The 15,952-nt window shown below is 39.0% G+C and overlaps 1 protein-coding gene across 3 annotated transcripts in view; it reads left to right on the top strand.

The window, feature by feature from the left end:
- Agk (acylglycerol kinase) overlaps positions 1-15,952 on the top strand; it is a 71,036-nt gene that overhangs the window by 28,798 nt on the left and 26,286 nt on the right. For all 3 annotated transcript variants that reach the window (XM_027391533.2, XM_027391534.1, XM_027391535.2), the window contains 4 exons: positions 1,881-1,956; positions 8,487-8,579; positions 10,890-10,922; positions 13,186-13,280. In XM_027391533.2, coding sequence (XP_027247334.1) covers positions 1,881-1,956; positions 8,487-8,579; positions 10,890-10,922; positions 13,186-13,280 — 297 coding nt within the window. The remainder of the gene's footprint in view (positions 1-1,880; positions 1,957-8,486; positions 8,580-10,889; positions 10,923-13,185; positions 13,281-15,952) is intronic.

Raw genomic sequence — 15,952 nt, 5'->3', positions numbered from 1 at the left:
AGTACATAAAGTTTTTATTCAGGCCTGGTGCTACTGCACCCTTAATTATGTAATGAATAATGTATTTCTTACTGGCAACACTTGGTTTTCAATCTGAAGAAAAGTCTTTGCTTGTATTTTAGAGATTTTTGAACCTGTGGCATCACACAAAGATGTGAACAAACCACGAATGTTGAAATCACTTTTCTGAAACTCACAGGAGGCTACAGATTTGTTATGATTGATACAACAGATTGAGACTTCGTCAAAATTTTGCTTTTAGGAAACAGATCTGATCCCCTCCCAGCTGTTCTGTTCTTCTCATCCAGCAGTAAAGGCATTCCTTACGATGTCCCTAGCTTCACCTTTTATCATGGTGCAGGGATGGCGAAGGGGAAAGAGGGAATTTATTTCCGCATAGCTTTTCATTCTGATAATTATTCAAGCATCAGGTGGCAAATATTGAACTTGCTTACGTTCCCAGTTAGGATCTTGATGGTTCTTGTGGAATCTCAAAAGTGCAATCTTTTCCGTTTCCATCATATTTCCTGGTAAGTAAGTAATGTTCCTTTTCGTGTGCCATTTTGTGGCTATAGCTTTCAGTAAAGATGGTGAATTTGTTCTTTGTTCAGCTCTTAAGTACTGCTTGTTAGCTGCCTTTGTATTTCCTATATAAATATCTTTAAAAAAGGTAAAGCATACATCACTGGTTTTTAAGGAAACTATTTTAGGAAAAGAGCTAAGTAAATATGTATGTAGAAGTTAGATGTTTTAATATTGTTTGTATGTGTGTGTGATAGTTGAAAATACCAGGGTAAAAGACAGGCCAGCTAGTTTATATATTTTGACATTTATTTGAATCAACTCCTTTTTGCTACTTCTTCCTTTGATCCCTCGACCGTTTTTGAATTTTGACCTGAATTGGACTGGAGCGCACTAACGGAATGATGTTGATGAGAAATGCACAAACCCATCCAAAGGCTGCTTAATCATTTCCCTAATTGTAAGATGTCACAATCGTGTTTGCCTTTCCTCAGAATCTACCTCGTTCATTTTTATCCTAATCCATTAGATACTTAGTAAGTACCATTGAAATACCCCATCCTAGAAGTTGGAGGTTCAAGAATTACTAAGAACTGGCGTCTATTTTTGCAAGCTTCTTATCTAGTCCTAAAGACACTTTTGAAAGCTATCCTCCTCCTGTTGAAAATGTTTCTGATGGACAGGTGTTATCAAGTGGTAGAGGAACAGAGCTGCTGTGCTTGGGAGAGGTGCACCAGCTCCTCATTACTTATCCTTGTTAGTCATCTATCCTAACAACAGATACCTTTGACTTCCTGTCCTGCTATAAATTCAGCTGTCATGAAAACACTCTTACTCTCTGTCTACAACTTTAAAGATTTGGGATGACCCCTAGTGTTTAAACTCTTACAACAATGTGTCTCTTCTCAGAAGATGATACTGATTAGTAAAGGATAAGTGAATCCGTTTTCTTCTCCTGGGGCATGAATAATGTTACAGTAAATACTTCTACTCCCTTTGTTAGAATCTAAGTAAATTACAGTAGCACGTGTGTGCTTTGCAAGTGAGTCCTGTAGACAAGCCCTGTTTCTGCCCTATCTGCTGCTCTGCCGGACCTGGCATTGGGAATCCTGAGTGGGTCAGGCTCTGTTGTTTTGACTGCTTCTTGTTTGTCTAGAGGATGTAGCATCCCAAAGTACACAAACTGACTGAATGAGACAAGAGACAAACTCTTTTTCTATCTAGGGTAACTCACTGCTGAGCTTCCTATATTTGAACAAATTAAGTCTGCGTTCTCTGGGGCACGTGGTTACATTTTTTATTCCCAGTTTGAGAATATGTCTTAAAATAATTGTGTTTTCTTTTCCTTTTGTCTACAGTAAAGCCAGAACTCTATTTGAAAAAAATGCTGCCCCAATTTTACACCTATCTGGCATGGATGTGACTGTTGTCAAGGTGAGAACGACTCCTGAGTCTTTATTTGCACAAGACCACCACTTCTGATACATCCTTTGCTCTTACCTTCAAAACAGAATTCAGGTTTTCATTGAAGACAAGAAGAAAGTCAGTGTTGTGTCTTGTTCTATTAATCACTCAAAGAAGTTTTGTTTTCTCCTGACATTGCTGCTTTTCATTTCAGCATGAGCCCACATGGGTGTGTTGAGCATGGGCTCCCACGGGTGCATGGAGACCCTGATACTTTCCATCTGAGAGGCAGCAGATGGAGTTATCTCTTAGTTGTCAGAGTGAGGTCCCAAAAATACAAAGCCCTCTTGTTTGAGTGGTTTAATTTCTTGGTAGTTCAACTAGCAGGGGAACATTTTCTTTCTTGTAAAAAATTGTGACTAGGAATTCTAAAAAGTAAATCATTAGAGTTTTTGAGATTTTGGGTAAGAAGAAAAAAGGACAAAGTAAGTTAGAAGGAATTGTTAATTTTAGACAATGTCTCAGGTTTCTATTTTGGTGAACTTCAAGTGGCATACGTGTGTGTGTGGGGGGGGTGCATTTAGTCAAACCAGCCTTCTGCTTTATTTATTTTTAATTGATTAAAGAAAACTGTGTGTATATACAAGCACTGCATACATACCCAGTATCCACAGAAACCAGAAGAGAATATCATGTTCCCTGGAATTGGAGGTATAGACACTTGTAAGCCTCTGTATTGGTGCTGGGACTGAAAGCCAGATTTGCTGGAAGAGCAGTGAGTGCACTTAACTGCTGAGCCCTCTCTTTAGCCCCGCCCCTGCACTGTTTTAAACCTGTGTTTACTTCTTTTTAAGTTATTTTTTGAAATTACAAGATAATTGCATCAATTTCCCCTTCATTTCCTCTCTCTAGACCTTCCCATATACTCCCCCTTGCTAAAATGCTGTTTTTAATAATATTTTATTGATTCTTTGAGAATTTCATACAAATTATGTATTTTGATAATTCTCATCCCCCACTCCTCCTCCATCTCATCTCAGATCTGTCCCCCAACTGTACCCCCTGATTCCCCAGCCCCTCCTAACTTTATGACTGGAGTGTAGTGGACCCACCAGATAAGAAAACTTATCTCTTCCCTCCTGAGAAGAGAGTTGTTACTAGCTCCTTAGTAGTGGCAGCCCCTAAGCCCCTCTCTTCTCCATCCTAGAATGACTGATGCTCATCTATTTCTAAATTACACTTTGAGTATCTCATAGAGATTAGAGAAGTTCATGTAGTATAATTTGCCATGCAGTTTTGAATTCTCTTTTCTAACTTGTCAGGCTTGATCTTGCAGTTGCTTGCCTTTGGGGGCTAGGATAAAGGAGAAAACATTTTCATGAGCATCTATAATGTGCCATAGTTGTAAGTATGAGAGCCCTGAGGGTGATCATGTAAGATCAAATAATAGTTCCTTATGATTTGATGAAACTCTTGGATAAAACTGTGGGCCTGGAGCTTTGCTAAAGGCTGCATATTAGGCTTCTTAAATAGTACTACAAGTACATAAATCCTGTTTCTCTTTGGCAGTATAGATTCTTCAAGGAATTTGTTCCTCTTACTTGGTTTTCACATTAGTTGGTATCAAGTTGTTTATAATGTCTTCTTTGTGATGTCACATTTCACCCTACACCTTGGCTGTGCCTGCTTTGTTGTATTGCTGCCACCCTGCCCTGTCCCGCCCCACCCCACCCAGTAGTCCTCAATTTAATTAGTTCTTGCTAAAGACTGTTTGCCTGTTGATCTCACTGACAGGGTTGTTTCATGTCTGATCTTTCCTTAAGAATTATTTCCTTTTTTCTTTAAAAAATATTCACTTTTTTTTTTTTTTGCTGTTCTCTGTTATGACATTTTCATTGGTTTATTTCCCTCCGACTGTGTGTATTTAAATCTGTGAACTCTGTTGCTTCATTGTGTCCTATCACTTTTAATGCAGTTCTCATTATCATTTCTAACTATTTTCTCATCTCTATCATGATTTTTGCTTAACCTGTGAGCTATTTAATTTCTAAATCTAAAGTTTTTCTAGGTACCATTTTGTTAATGATTTCTGAATTAACTATATCATCAAGAAAAATTCTAGCAATTTGGGGATTTTAAAGCTTATTGGGATTTGTCTTTATGTCTAGATTGAATAGTCTGTTTTTATAAGTGTTCTGTGTGTGCCAAAAAGTAATTCGTATCAACTACTGGAAATTGTGTTTTGTTTATGACCTACAAACCAAATCTTTTCATTGTGAACTGCAAATCTTCTCTTTCCCTCCTGTTTTTTTGCTTTTATTGATAATAACTATGTTAAACTGTCCTGTCAGGGGAGTTGCAAATCTTCTAGCAGGTCTGTGCATTTACCCATTTCTATAGATAATTTTATCTTTTTTTTATCTTTGTATCTTGAGATGATTAACTCTCAAAGAATGAATACAAGATACTTTAGACAGTTTGACTCATAGATGCTTGCTATAAGTGATGCTATGTTTTGGATGTGAACTTTAGCCTCTAATAACTGAGCCCTCTCTCCTGCCCAGCTGCCTTACTCACGAGTTAGGTTGATGAGACTGTGGCCCATGGGGTCTCCACCAAGCATCCTCACATGGTAGCTGAGTTCTCTGAAATAAATAAAACACTAATGCATTTGACTTCTAAATACTTAAATATATATGTTTTAATAAGGAAGGACATTTTCCATTGTAACTATAATGATATCTTCAGACCCAACAAATTTAACCATTCCTTAATACCAAAGGCCTATGGCCGTTTGTTTAGTATTTTGTAATTTTTCCAATTTAAGATATGCAGAAATTATATATAAATATTAGCATATTATTTATGTTACATATGCAGAAAATAGGTATTAGATTTAAATCTTAGTAGAAATATTAATATTTTCTTACAGTTCAATTGAAATTATTAGTCTTTGAAAGGTTAATTTCTTATCTTTTAAATTTTATTTAGAAACAATTTCAAATTTGCAAAGAATTACAAAAACAATACAAATATACATATATATATATGTATATATATATATATATATATACACTACTAACATTTTACTGTGTTTGCACATAACTTCTCTTTATATAAATAAGCATGTAGTTATATAATATACATAGGCGTTTCTGTGTAGAGCTTATGGATGATGACTTAGGGTTTACTTTTGCTGTGAAAAGGCACCATGACTGCTCATAAAGTAAACATTTAATTGAGGGTGGCTGGCTTACAGTTTCAGAGGTCCAGTCCATTATCATCATGAAGGGGAGCATGGCAGCATGCAGGCGACGTGGTGCTGGAACAGAGAGTCCTGCATATTGACTCAGAGGCAACAAAAAGTCGACTGACTGTCACACTGAATGAAGCTTAAGAAAAAGACCTCAAAGCCACAGTGACACACTTCCTCCAACAAGGCCACACTTCCTAATAGTGCCACTCCCTTTGGGGGCCATTTTCTTTCAAACAACCACAGATAAATGAAATCATTGATTCTCTAATGGATGAATTCATTTTTAGGCTCCTTTCCCTCCCTGGAAATCAGGGTATGGAGCTCAAGGTTCTAATGCTTAAATCATCTGTTTGCATCTCTGGTGACCAGCTCCAATCCCAAAGCCATCCAGGGGTCCTCCTAAAGTTAAGTCTATAGGACATACTCTGGAATGCTTGAGGGGCGCTTCATTTAAATAACAACACCATTTCCATGGATCCCCGGAGCTCTATGCTAGGAACAGGGCACAAAGACCAGATATTTCAAATTATACTACAGGTGTTTTAGCCATCTGATAGTTAAGTATTTGATTTTTGCCTGCTAGTATGTTTAGTGTATTTTGAATTGGAGGTAATATTTCTATTTTATTTGCTTTCTTCCCTTTAAGCTTTTAGCATTTTTCTTCAGGGCTGTACATATCAATGCAAACCCTGGTGGTGGCTGAAATGTTCATTGAAGTGTATGCATATATCTGAGATGAACATTCTTAGTAAAAATGGGAAGGAGGGGTGCTCTTTTGTGTTTCACAATGTATCTTCATTTTTATGGACCATCACAGCAAAACAATAATAATCTCTACTCACTTTTAACACAGTACCAGTGGCAAACACTTACTTGTCTAGCTGTTTTAAATTCTACTGTGTAGCAGTAGTACAGGAAGCCATGATTGCCCTCCCTTGATACATGGAAATTCATTGATAAGGAAATTAAGAGCCAATGGGTTTAAGGCCACTTAGCTAAAAAGTAGCAGAGCTGAGATTGACGGTAGGTCTCTTGGGCTCTGAAATCTGTGCTCTCTCATTTCATCACATCTACATTCGGATATGCACTTGACTTCCTGCCTTCAGATGAAAAGCAGTGTGTGAACAATGTAATGAGCCCTTTGGCTGGTTAGCTGTAACTAAAACAAATTATTGGCCTTGAATTTTATTTATTTATTTTTATTTTTATTATTATTATTATTATTAGTTCTAGTTAGGGAACAAGCTTATTTCAAGTCCCTTCTCCCTCTCCCTCCCCTCACCCCCAACTTCCTCCCCCACCCCCAGCCCACCCCCACCCCATCCACCCACCACTCCCCAGGCAGGGTAGGGCCCTCAACGGGGGCTCTGCAAAGTCCACCAAGTCTTCCTATGCTGGTCCTGGGCCCTTCCCCATGTGTCCAGGGCCAGAGTGTAACCCTTCATATGGGATGGGCTCTCAAAGTCCCTTCTTGCACCAGGGAAAAATACTAATCCACCACCAGAGGCTCCCTGGAGTGCAGAGGCCTCCTTATTGACATCCATGTTCAGGGGTCTGGATCAGTCTTGTACGGGCCTCCTGGACAGCATCTGGGGTCGATGTGCTCTCCCTTGTTCAGGCCAACTGTTCCTGTGGGTTTCTCCAACCTGGTATAGACCCCTTCGTTCTTCATTCCTCCCTCTCTTCAACTAACTTCCCGGTTTCGGCTCATTGTATATCTGTGGATGTCTGTCTCTGTTTCCATCCGCCACTGGATGAGGGCTCTAGGATGGCATAAAGAGAAGTCATCAATCTCATTTTAGGGGAAGGGCTTTTAGGTTATCCTCTCCACTGTTGCCTGGATTGTCAGATCGTGTCATCCTTGTAGGTCTCTGGAGATCTCCCTGGTTCCAGATCCCTTCTCGGGCCTATAGTGGCTCCCTCTGATATCATATCTCTCATCTTGCTCTCTTTCCTCTATTCTTCCCCCAACTCAATGTTTCTGCCCCTCCGTTTCCTCTCCTCTTCTCCTCTTCTCTTGCTCTTATTGTAGCAGCTCCTTTCCCCCCCCACCCTCATGTCCCCAATTAGATCTGGAGTTCATGCCACTTACATTCCTAGGGACCATTTATCCCTTAGAATCCTTCATGTTTCCTAGTTTCTTTGGTGAAGAACATTATAAAGATTTGGTAATCTTTTGCTCTATGTCTAAAATTCATATATCAGTGAGTACGTACCATGTTTGTCTTTTTGTGACTAGGTTACCTCACTCAGGATGGTTTCCTCTAGTTCCATCCATTTGCCTGCAAATTTCAAGATTCCGTTGCTTTTTTCTGCTGAGTAGTACTCCATTGTATAGATGTGCCACATTTTCTCAATCCATTCTTCAGTAGAGGGGCATCAAGGTTGCTTCCAGGTTCTGGCTATTACAAACAGTGCTGCTATGAACATGGTTGAACATATGTCCTTGTTGTAAGTACATGCCCTATTTGGGTATATACCCAAGAGAGGAATGGCTGGATCTTGAGGTAGACTGATTCCCATTTTTCTGAGCAACCGCCATACTGATTTCCAGAGTGGTCTTACAAGTTCGCACTCCCACCAGCAATGGAGGAGTGTTCCTTTTTCTCCACATCCTCTCCAGCATAGATTGTCATTGGTATTTTTTATTTTAGCCATTCTGACAGGCGTGAGATGGTATCTCAGAGTTGTTTTGAGTTGCATTTCTCTGATGGCCAATGATTTTGAGCACTTTGTTAAGTGTCTTTCAGCCATTTCAGATTCCTCTGTTGAGAATTCCCTATTTAGTTCTGCACCCCACTTTTTAATTTCATTGTTTGGTGTTTTGGTGGCTAGCTTCTTGAGCTCCTTATATATTTTGGAAATCAGTCCTCTGTCAGATGTGGGATCAGTGAAGATCTTTTCCCATTCTGTGGGTGGTCGTTTTATCCTACTGACTGTTTCCTTTGCCTTGCAGAAGCTTCTCAGTTTCAGGAGGTCCCATTTATTAATTGCAGACCTCAGTGTCTGTGCTACTGGCGTAATGTTCAGGAAGTGGTCTCCTGTGCCAATTTGTTCAAGGATAGTTTGAATTTTATTTTTAAAATAAGGAGCTGAGAAGATAGTTTCTGAAGCCTTTCTGGCTCAGAAAGTATAAAACTATAAAATTCCATACATAGTTGCTTTCATAGAATTTTCTTGTCTGTCAGCTGGGTAAAATTAATAGAACCAATGTAAAACTTTAAAGAACATTTCTTACCTTTTTATCCTTTGAACTTGTGGTCCTACAGTGACAGATTTGCCAACGCCTTCTTTTATATTTCAGACAGATTATGAGGGACAAGCCAAGAAGCTCCTGGAGTTGATGGACAACACGGATGTGATCATCGTTGCTGGAGGGGATGGGACGCTGCAGGAGGTAGGAGGCTCCCCCGCCCCGGAACAGTTCTAAGGGGAGAGAGATGAAAATGAAGCTCTAGGACAGGAGCAGTGACAATTGAGGAAACTGTTGCGGTTCCTTGTTTCAGGGCTGCTGCTTTCAGACTAATACAGCCCTAAGCTTTTCTCCTGTACTTGTCAGTCCTTCCTCCCAGCACAAAGACGGCTTTATATTTAATCAAAATTACTTGACAAAATTAAATAAAACAAGCAAGGCTGTATAATTAAGCACTTAGGATGCAGTGGGGGATCTTGAGTTCCAGTTAATCTTGCGCTACATAGCAAGATGAGACCTCAAGTCATCAAAGGACGGTTTCTCTCAAGGAAACACGCTCTGCCCACTCACATCATTGTCGTGCAGAAAGTTAACTCTGAAAAGTGCATTTACAGGGAGAGTTGCTGCTTGTTCTGATGTCTGAGTCTGTCTTGTCTTCTCTTGTAGTTTAAGGTTGGTTGTTTGGCAGTCAGTGCTATCAAACAAACCTCATGTATGCTAGGCAAGCGCTCACCCCGAGCTATATCCTTAGCCCCGTCTTTGTTTTAATATTGGTATCATTTGCCCTTAGTGAGATGCTACCCCCTGTAAGCATGGCCAGGATGCGTTACACAGGCGGCAGTACTAAATGCTGATGAGGGTGGGGCAGTAGGACCTGTCATTCATTGATGGTGGGAATGCAGAACAATTCAGTCACTTTACCTATTAAAACAACCAAAATCTGGGCAAAGCAAAATGGAAAATGAGTGTTTTCACAGAAAACTGAACATACATACTCTTGCCATGGATTCTAGCAACTGTGCTCATTGGAAGCTATCCAGAGGAGTTCACAACTATTGTGCATACAAAAAAAAAATCTGTACATGGACATTGATAGTGTCTTTATTTATAATTGACAAAACTTAGAAGAAAGGAAAGTGTCCTTTAATAGGTCAGTGGGTAAGTAGAATTGCATACTCAAGTAATGGATTATTTATCGTGAAAAAAACAGAAAAGTACTATCCAGTCATGACCAGACTTGGAGGGCACACAGTGTTTATTACTGAGGAAAAGAAACCACAAAACGGCTGCAGTTTACAGTTCAACTGCTTGACTTCTGGCCCAAGCCAAAGTGGAGAGAGTGAAAAGATGAGAGGTTGTCTGAAATTGGGGGAAGAGAAGGATGAAGAGTCAGCACACAGGCCTTTCAGGGCAATGGAAATACTCTGGAAACAATATGGATGGCCAAGTGTCACTACATGTTTGTTAAAATCTATAAAGTGGACAACGCTTGAGAACACCAGTCTAAACAGTAAACTTGAGATGGCAATTTTAATGTAGGCTTATCAGTTTTACCAGATGCTGCAGTTTATAACCCACTATATTGCTGTTGCCTTTGACCTCTCCTTGGTGGCTTCATCAGTGTGAGGGATCAGACATGAACAGCAGACTGTCCTATGTTTGAATTATAGGAGCCTTAGTGAGCTTCTTTTTCTAAAAGGCTCTGTTAATGATCTTGTAATTGTTTTTATAGCTTGTTAATGAAACATGCAGAGTTCTGATTGCCTACAAAGAATGAAGTAGACCAGTGACAGCCTGTTTAATACTGAAACCCAGTGAGGTGGGAAAAGAGAAGGGGATGGGATGTGTCAACCTTTATTTTTACAAAATGTTTTTAAAAGACAGTGAATTGTTTATCTGGTGTGTTTGTAGTCATTAAAGTAGGCACTGACTAGAGAAAGGGTTAGTTAGGCATGACGGCTCACATCTACTTCCTTATAGCAAGCAGGCTGAGGCAGGAGGAATATTATGAGTCTAGGCTACCTAACGAGACCCTGTCTCAAAAAATGAATAAAATGATTAACGTTAGTTGTTTAGCCCCTTTGTCTTCACAGCCCTCAGGAAAAACACTTGAGTACAGATTTCTGAATATGGTTAAGGTATTTTTCCTCTGTGTACCTCAAAGGGGTTGCACAGGCTTTTCTGTATAATTGCAAAGAGCTCACATTTTTATAAAACCTACAACATGTAAAATAAGTAAAATTATGTTTTGTAGACCTTGAAACATAATTTTATTAATGTGATATGAAATTTTTATAATTTGTCTTTGTTTTTATTATTATTTCTAGGTTAAGAATATAATCCAATTTAGCCTTGATCATATTTGAGAAAATGATGTGCTTTTAGGATCTAGTACATCATTTAACATAGTTTCTAGAAGAAAACAAGTAAGGTTGTAGACCATGAAATTTGAATCTAGCTTTGTTATGATAAAGAAAATGCATGTTGTTGATAATAATTTTGTTACATTTATAGGTTGTTACTGGAGTACTTCGAAGAACAGATGAGGTGAGCTTGTAACAAAATTTAAACTTTGACCTGTTATCATTCTTTTGTCTTTTGTTCCTCATGATGCATACATACATACATACATACATACATACATACATACAGTATACACACACACACACACACACACACACACGCTGCACTGAGGATTGAACCCAGGGCTTTGGGCATGCTGGGTGAGTACTGTACCACTGAGCTGTACATCCAGCCCTTTATTCATTTAGTTTTTCTTTTGAGACATGGTCCTCATAAATTGCCCAGGCTGGCCTTGAACTTGCGATTCTCTTGCCTCAGTCTCTGCAGTCTCTAGGATTCCAAGCATAGGCCACCATGCTCAACTCCTGGGTTATAGTTTCAATCTAGTGCAATTGTGATAGAATTAGATTTTTGAACAAATGATACAATACTGGTCACTCTGTCACAGGTCACTCTTAAGAACCCCTGGTGGACTTCCTATGTTGGTAATCTAGAGTACCCAGGACCTTCTAACAACAGTTTTTAATAAAAATTTCCTGTAGAATCTCTTCTTCTAGGAATTCTTTCCTAAATTAATAGTAATATGTTCATATGCAAGGAACTAGATAGCCCTGAAATGAATGGACTAGGCTATTTAGTTAAGGGTGAGCACAAGGGCCTGTGTTTGAGCCCAGGATCCATATAAAATCAACTGGGTATAGTTGGTGGTGCGGCTGGTAATCCCAGCACTAGCTGGCCAGGAGAGCCGACTGCACAAGTTTCAAGCCATGGGTGAGACCTTGTCTAAGAAAAATGTGAACAGTGCTGAGGCAACAAGATGGGAAGTTGCCCTCAGGCCTCTTTGTGCACCCTTAATACCCCAACACACACCTGCGCACAGACAAATGTGCATGCATACACAAGAGTGAGCTAGATATATAAATATCTACTTCTTTAGAGCTTAGAAATGCTCAATACAAAGTAAGTTCCTAAAGAAGGTGTTAGATATTTCTGCATGGTTTTAGAATGCAGGAAACTGTACCGTTACTGTGTGTTATTTGACATGTAAGTTTGTAGTAAGACTAAAATAATGTAGTTGGGAAAGAATCATACCAACCTAGCATAATGATTTACTCAAAGAGGAGGCAGGAGAACAGAATCTCAAAGGCCTTCATCTGTCTCTCTGTCTCTTTATTTAATTATGAGATCAATTTATTTCTTAAAACATCAGAAGCAGCTGAGTGTTGGTGGCACATGCCTTTAATCCCAGGACTCGGGAGGCAGAGGCAGGTGGATCTCAGTGAGTTCGAGGCCAGCCTAGTCTCCAGAGGGAGTGCCAGGATAGCCTCCAAAGCTACACAGAGAAACCCTGTCTCGAAAAACCAAAAACAAACAAACAAAAAAACATCAGAAGCACAATAGTAAATGTTCTTAAATCTGGGTTGTAGGCTTATGGGGTTTTGTAACATGTCATTCATTTTCCTGCCATAGGTAAAAATATCTAAGTAGAAACAGGAGATTGTATTCAAAATAGTCTTTAAGAATCTTCAAGTAACTACTGTATATGTAACATTAAGTTAAATCACCTAGTTTGTCATTAACTGACAGCTATTTGACTTACTCTCTTTGATTTATTTGTATTTGAAGTAGCTTATAAAACACTGTCACCTGTCACTGGTCATTGTAGAAATAGTAGATATTTTTAGTTGAATTTTACCTGCATATTTCTTTTTTTTCTGTTTACTTAGAAATGGTATTATTCATTTAGATCAATAACACCTTTCAAAATACATGAATTAAAAAACATTAGAAAAGAAAACAATGACATATAGACTTCCTATGACTAATTATTAGTAATACATATTATTATGTAGACAATAAAAGGGATTGATTATTAAAAACAAAACAAAAAATGATCATGAACAACAAATATGGACATAAGAAATCAAATGTTCAATCATGATGGACAAGAAGAATTTATCTGCATATTTCCTATCTAATGTGATAGCTTAGAGTGACTCTCACACTGGCTAACTGGTCCAGTAGTTGTAAGTCCATTGTTAACTCAGTTTCACACAAATAATTGCAATTCCTGAGTAGCCAGATATATCTTCTCTTCTAAATTCCAAGTCTTTGTGTTTTCATGGACTGTTTATTTTAGAAACTTCTCACTTGGAGTATTGGGAATGGAGATGAGACAGAAGACACAAGCCAGTGCTTTGTCATAGAGGACACACATGTGCCTCTCTGTTAAACCTGATTTTCTGACTATAACAGTTACAACCCTTTCTTCTTTTTGTCCTACCAGGCTACCTTCAGTAAGATTCCAATTGGATTTATCCCGCTGGGACAGACCAGTAGTTTGAGTCACACCCTCTTTGCCGAAAGTGGAAACCAAGTCCAGTAGGTTGTCAATATGGAATGCTAACATTTGTGAGTGATAGAGCCTACGACTGAAACCACATGCATGGTTTGCAAATTTTGGTAGCTTGAAACTTCAGGTTATTGAGAGAGAGCATCCAGCCTTTCAGAGAATTGGGGTATATCCGAGTTGAGTTGTGGTGCCTTTCTAAACTAAATATTTAGTCCTGAAGTCAGGGTGGAGGTGAGTACTTTCTGTCATTGGAGCTGATTGGAGGTGGCATCTCTGATCCATACAGTTTTTCTGTAACCCTTTCGTGAAGGTGAGGACAGATTTGCACTGATTGTTTGCTTTAAGTGCACATGATGACAAATAGCAAGTCTCTTGTGGTAACTGAACTGGTGGCAGTCACTGGCTTCCTTATCTTGGCGATGTAAGGCATTGAAACAACTAAGTACAGTCACATGCTTTTGTGGCTGCCTGGAGTGCTAGGTAATGTGGTCATAGCAGATAGGGAAGGTAACTTGAATTTGAGGCCTGGCTTTTACAGCAGTTAATAAATAATCTTGAGCAAATGGGTGTCAAAAGACTTAAGTAAACGGAAGTACTGGAGGAATCATTACACCATATGCAGTGTAAGGTTTGTGACAGAAGATGTCAGGAAGGAAATATTTGCTGAATGAATTAGTTCAAATTTCTCAGACTTTTTTCTTGTTACAACCTTCTAAGTCAATAATAGTGATACTCAAGTGACTTTTTTATTTGGTTTAAATATTTTCTTCTGCTTTACAGTGTTTCCTTATACTGATTCTTCTAGATTGACTTTCCCTGTTGTAATTTTGAGGGCCAACAATTCTATGCTGTTCATAAAAGCCTGGGTGCATATAGGAAATATGAGACCCTCATTCTAATACTTGTCAGGTATCACACCTTACAGGGTCCTCCAGCCACTCTCCAACCACCCCGAGGCCTAGCAAACAGGGAAAAGCCTTTTAATCAGTCATACTATTTGGTCACAGGTTAGAATCTTTGAGGGGCAGTGGATAATTCCAGATTAATGACTCAAGCATTTTTGCTGATCTGATATAAATCCTATACAGTTTAAGACTTGACTACTTTAGTGAGCTTGCCTTTCCTTGTATCAGTAAAGATTATTGAGCTGCTGTAGCCAGCAGTTCCAACATCATGTCAGTGGTCAGAGACAGGTTATGAACTTGCAGAAACTATTGCCTATCTGAAAGCCAATTTCTACTCACATGTAGACACCCCCAGGATCTGAGATAGTGTTCTTTTTATATGAAGCTATTTCCACGTTTTTTTTTTTGTTTTTGTTTTTGTTTTGTTTTTCAAGACAAGGTTTCTCTGTATTGCTTTGGAGCCTATCCTGGAACTCACGCTATAGACCAGGCTGGCCTTGAATTCACAGAGATCCACCTGCTTCTGCCTACCGAGTGCTGGGATTAAAGGCGTGCGCCACCAACATCCGGCTATTCCCATGTTCTTAAACTACTATTGTTGCTGCTGCTTTTTATAATTTAAAGATTAATAAAATCTAATCTATAAGCATGCCCCAGGGCCCTTAGGTAATCAGTATCTGCCCTAGGCTCAGAATTTTTCAGGCTTTTTAACATGGCTGCTGCCCGAGGCTATTTAATAAGAACAAAGCTTTGGCTTTGCCTTTGCCCTGCTGTCAAGATTTTTTGTCTCATAATTATTAAAAATGAAAAACATCCTTTTTCTTGGAATGTGGACTGTTGCAGGTAAATAACCCTAAGTGCCAGGCTACAATCTTCTTTATTAGAACTGAGAGCTATTGTTAGAGAATGAAAAATTTGAGGTTGCGTTTTAGTTGTCTTCTGTCAAGCAATTTGGAGAAGCAATTTAATGGAAAAAAGTCTTTCTGAATTGCAATAGTTGGGGCTGCTTTTTAGGTCAGTCTCAAAGGCACTTTCTAAGTGACTCAACCTGTGCCAGGTGCTGTTCATATTAAGAGAGTACAATGCACACATCATCTGTGGTGCTTCCTTCATAACCATATACACTCAGAACAGACTAGCCAGATGCAGGCACGTGCTTCCTGCTTCCTTCAAGTAGAAACTTGTTTTTAAAAACTTTGCTGTCCGCTCCCCAGGCAACATTTATTTTAAAAGGATAATAATGGGTTCATAGATAAATATGGGTATTTTGCCTGCATGAAGAATTCTGGGTGCCAAGGAGGCCAGGAGAGATCATTGAATCCCCTGGAACTGGACATACAGATGGTTGTGCATCTTATGTGAGTTCTGGGAATCGAACCAGGGCTCTTTGCAAGAGCAGCAAGTACTTTTAACTACTAAGCCATCTCTCCAACTCGCAATGGATTACATTACATAAAAGGAAGGAAAGCATTCTAAGACAGCACAAGCACTATTAAGTATATTCAGCAACTGAAATTCATTTATTGATGGCAGGAATGCCAAGTAGTACAGCCTTGATAGGAACTAATGTGGCTGTTTCTTATCACATTCAACATAAATGTGTTATACTTTTTAGGCATTTACCTAAGAGAAATGCAGACATACAGATCCATACAATAACCTAACCCTTATTTGTAGAATCTGCTGCTAGTTGCCAAAAAGCAGGAATAATGCCAGTGTCAGCCATCTCATGAATCGGCTGTTGTACAAATTATGATACATCCATACAACAGAGTGCTATTTAACCATAGAAAGAA

Source organism: Cricetulus griseus (assembly GCF_003668045.3).
Source record: "Cricetulus griseus strain 17A/GY chromosome 1 unlocalized genomic scaffold, alternate assembly CriGri-PICRH-1.0 chr1_0, whole genome shotgun sequence".
In the NCBI taxonomy this organism is placed as follows: Eukaryota; Metazoa; Chordata; class Mammalia; order Rodentia; family Cricetidae; genus Cricetulus; species Cricetulus griseus.
The sequence above is the reverse complement of the archived record's forward strand: the minus strand, read 5'-3'. Positions and strand labels throughout refer to the sequence as shown.